This window comes from Vollenhovia emeryi, unplaced genomic scaffold (genome assembly GCF_000949405.1).
Source record: "Vollenhovia emeryi isolate VEMERY1.0 unplaced genomic scaffold, V.emery_V1.0 DF939466.1, whole genome shotgun sequence".
Classification (NCBI taxonomy): domain Eukaryota; kingdom Metazoa; phylum Arthropoda; class Insecta; order Hymenoptera; family Formicidae; genus Vollenhovia; species Vollenhovia emeryi.
In genome coordinates, this window is record NW_011966900.1 from 8056 (window position 1) to 12794 (window position 4739).

General features: G+C 34.4%; 1 protein-coding gene across 1 annotated transcript; it reads right to left on the bottom strand.

Annotated features, from left to right (window-relative positions):
* Positions 1-205: 205 nt before the first annotated feature.
* LOC105557510 (zinc finger MYM-type protein 1-like) lies at positions 206-3388 on the bottom strand. The gene is made up of 2 exons (XM_012004766.1): positions 3088-3388; positions 206-1863 (listed from the first exon to the last, which is right to left on the bottom strand). Exons 1-2 carry the CDS (start codon positions 3386-3388, stop codon positions 206-208), a joined length of 1959 nt encoding a protein of 652 aa, XP_011860156.1.
* Between the last annotated feature and the right edge of the window lie 1351 nt (positions 3389-4739).

Sequence of the window (4739 nt, forward strand, 5' to 3'; positions counted from 1 at the left end):
CAAGGCCGGATTAACGTTTTTGAGGCCCGGGGCTATTGACTCCGTGGAGGCCCTTTATTAAAAAAGCGGGGGGGGGGGGGCAAACTTTGTACGCCCCTCTTTGTACAAAAGGTGTAGAAAACAATTTTCTTTTTTTCATAAAGCTTTTATAAAAATACATGCTAGCAATAAAATAAAAGTGAAATTTTAAACACATTTAGTTTATTTACAAATGTTTCTTTCGACATTTTTTCTCCGCAAATTCTCTAATAACGTCGTCGAAATTCAGAGTTCTCAGCAACTCTGTTTCGATAGCTAACCTCGCCAAAGATGATAGACGACTATCAAGCATCGTCGTTCTGTACAAATTTTTTATTCTTTTTAGAACCGAAAACGACCTTTCGGCCTCACAATTTGCGACAGGAGTAGTCAAAAATAAACGATACGCGATACAAACGTTTGGAAAAACATCAATCATATCGCTATTGATTATCCAATTCAAAACTTTTAAGGGATTTAACAGATCATCATTTTTTCCGTTTCGATTTGAGAAAAAACCCTCAGGTTGTAATTTTAGTAGCGGTATGAATTGTTCCAATTCATCCATCAATTGTTCTTCCAAGTCTTGAAAGTAAACCTCCACAAGATTTTTAGTGCTTACTTGCATCTCAGCGCGGCTAATATTTAATAGTTTTGTGAGAAACCCAAACAACCCTGTTATTTGGCTATAAGCTTCGCTCCGTTTCTGTAGTTCAATTATAAGTTTATCGATAATTGTGTAAAAGTTTTCGATTCGAAATTTGTCAGATTTTTCTAATGTTTCCATTTCTTTCCCACCGTTGCATAGCTTTTTTGTTTTTCTTCTTTTATCTGCGTTAGAATATTCTTGATTGACAAATTGACTAAGTTCTTTTGATTCGCTTTCTAGTTTTGAAAACTCGTCTCGCAAATTTTTCACAAATTCGATCAACGAAAAAAGCATGTTACTAGCTGTATTCAAATCTATTTCAACTTGTTGAAGAAACTTGCTAACGATATTAAATCGGTTGAGAATACGATGCCAAAATACAGCCATAAATACATTTTCAAGTTTGATCATGCTGTTTAACAAAGATGTAGCTTCGTGTCGAGTGTCCGACTTTTGGTCTTTATCTTCCGCTATGGAAGACAGAGCTTCATAAATTCCGTCGAAATTCTCAATCAAATTTTTGGAAGCATCAGCTCTACACGACCATCGGGTAGCTGATAAACTTGTCAGTTTTGAGTTATTTTGATTTTTTAACACATTCCATCTATGCGTTGAAGCGCCAAAAAATGAATACAGTCGTTGCAAAAGACCAAAATAATTTTTAGAATAAATGCATTCATCAACGCTACATTCTCCGACCAAATTTAAAGAATGAGCAACACAAGGGACGTAGAATGCCAATTTATTTTGTTCTTTTAAACAACTTTGTAGGCCGGAGTATTTGCCAGACATATTACTGGCATTATCATACGTTTGCGCTCGACAGTCAGCTATATTTATATCGTGTTCTTCAAGTAACTGTAATATTTCGGTACTCAATGATTTGCCTTTATGGCTTGTAATTTGTAAGAAACAAAAGAATCGTTCATGAATATGACCATTGAAATAATACCGAAATATCACAGATAGTTGATCTACGTGCGAAATGTCTGGAGTGGAATCGACAACGAGACCCCAATACTTAGATTCTTTGATCTCGTTTTTAATCTGCGTTAGAACCCTTCTAGACAATAATTCAATAAATTCTTCGCAAATAGTTTTTGATAAGTAGGAAACGTTCCCCCTACCTTTATTTGCATACATATTTATATGCTGTTTCAAAAAAGGATCAAATTCAGCGATCAGTTCTAATATGCCTAAATAATTCCCATTATCTGATGATCCAATCACTTCATTAGTGCCACGAAATGAAAGACCTCTTTCGGATAAAAATCGGATAGCGGCGAGAATTCTTTTTAATACTTCCGTCCAATATTTAATCTCGGATTGCATTTTATTAAACATATCTTTATCGACGTGTGCATTTTTTTGCATAAAATTAATGTAATCCACCGTACATCGATTATGCTCTTTGTTATTTTCATGACTGAAAATCGTTTCGTCGGCTTTTTTCCAATTAGAGAATCCATTCTTCACAAACACATTTTCATGATCCTTTGAAAACAGTTTGCAAACGTAGCAAAATACGTTTCCAGTGGATTCAGAAAACATCAACCATTTTCGATCACATCGTTCGCCATTTTTCAATTGTCTTTGAAAATACTTAAGAGAAAAATATCTATTTTGTTTTAAGTACTCTCGTTTTGAAGACTTAAAAGTAGAGTTCTTATTCTGGAAAATTGAGTATCCTGCATTTATATATTTTTCACGCTGATTTTCGTCTAATTTCAGTGGCCATAAAGCAGGATCTTTTTGTAAGACATCTAAAAGTAAAAATAAAAATACTTTAGTAGTATAGAGAGGCGGGTTCTAACCCAGGAGCTCCAAGGGGAGTGCGGAGCGAGGGGGGATATTCTATTGCTGTTGGACCGCTGACGGTGCAATTTAGCATGCTTAATAACGACATGCTCATACGGCTGGAATCATACAATTTTTCTAATATTGCGTCCACTGTATCGGATAATAGAAATGTATCGAAAATAATACGCGCTAGCGAGTGCTTCCAAAAAAACCAACTTGTCGATCGTGAACTGCTAGCTTTAGTTTTTCATTAGAATTCGATGTAATACGCAGCCGGGTGTCGGCGCTAATAAAGGGTATCCATTGCGTATAAACATCTCTGGCGATATCTGTTAGATGTGGACCGCCGCGGACCCCCTCCCGCGGTCCCCTCGCCAGAACACGCGCATGAGTCAGAACACGCGCATGAGTTAGAAACCGCCTAGTTACCCTACTTACTTTGAAACATATATGTATAATAAATAATATATACTTACAGATTTGGTTATATCTTTATACGAAAAATAAACTTTTCTTTTTTAAATATAAAAATATAAATAATATCTTCTTTAAATAATACAAATATATGATTTTGTTGTGTCCATTATCTTAGGAATAGTTAATCAATTGTGAAAATATACCTGCATAACCTGCATTCGTTTCCGTCGTTATGACTGAAGAACCTTCAGTTTTATCTGTATGACTAGTTTCAGTTGAAACGATATCTTCATTTCCAGTCTTAATTTCATTATAAGTAGGGTAGTTTTCGATATTTTCGTTTTCATAGTCCACATTTTGGGTATATTGTCCTTGCTCATTTGATTGCGAGTTTGATTGATTTGACGAAAAATATCCTGTCAATTTCGGAAGTTTATTTTGAAACTTTTCTCTCTCTTTTTTCAGCTTCCTTTTTTGAGCTCCACTATCAAATCTTCTCGACATTTTGAAATTTCACACAACAAAAGGAATTAAGCAATAATATGCACACTTTCCGCTTGAATATACAGCTTCGACAAAGTCGTGAAGAAGAAAGCGATATCACGCACGATCGTTTCTGTTTGCAGTCTACACACACACACACACACACACACAGTCGCGCGGCGCGACTGATAAAATTGAAAATCGCCATCGCGTGGTCTCCTTGTTTTTCCGCGAATCAATACAAGTGTTGACCGACGCGGCGACGCAGCGACACGCGCTAACACACGTATAGCACTGTTGCACTTTTCGCTTGTTGGAATAATACTATTTTAAGATGCCATTTGCTTCTAATGATTGTTTAATTGAAATTTTGCATTTAGCTAAAACTGTATTTAACTTCGAAATCATGTCTGATTTCATGTGTTTAAAGAGGAGACGAAAGAAATTTCTTTCTTTTTTCGAAAGATTGTAAAGTAATTACGATGAAAAAAATTATCTCAGCCAGCATTGTGCTCGAAAATCATTTAGAATATTTAATCGTCGAAGTCGAATGTAACAATAAAGTTCTTATTTTCATTTCTATTTTCATATTTCGTATATCTCGAAAAAAGTATATCTCGATTGACTGATTTAGAATACCTAATTTTTATTTAAAAAAAAATCTATTATGGCTTATTGATAATGAGATATTTATAATGAGAAATTTGAAATAATACAGAGTTAAAAAGTCTGTGTTTTTATCATCAGATGTAACATACATTTTTTTAAGTAAAAGTAGGTACATTTTTTATGTTATTTAGAAATTATTTTGTGTAAAAAAACTATAGTTATAATATAATTATATAGTTAATATAGTTCAATACACAAAGTTTGGGTATTCAATTTTTATACATTTACATATTTTCTTTGGTAAATTGTTTTATTTTTAACAGAAAATTTATTTTTACGATGGATTTCTTAAAATAGAAATACCCAAACTGTAGTATAGACATAGCTCATTTTGTATTTCAAATTATTGGCAAATAGTTGGCGCAACTATAATACAATACTTGCGTGAGGGAAAAGGGTTGATTGATTGATGATCTCGTTAGTCCCAATCTCTGAACGCAACATTCTCGTTTATCGAGAAATGTAAAAAAGAGAATAAACGTATGAGTCAAGCACCTCTGGTGTCATAAAAAAAACTTAACAATAAGCCGACAGTTTAATCTTAACTGCTTCATTAAAACTAGAAGCGCCTTTCGGGAAGAAAGATTATAATAGCGAGATCTTCTAGAAGATCTTGCATTAGCGTTTAAAAAGTATTCTTGAATGGTGCTCTCTCGGGTGAGGCCCCCTAATAAGTGAGGCCCGGGGCTATAGCCCCCCTTAG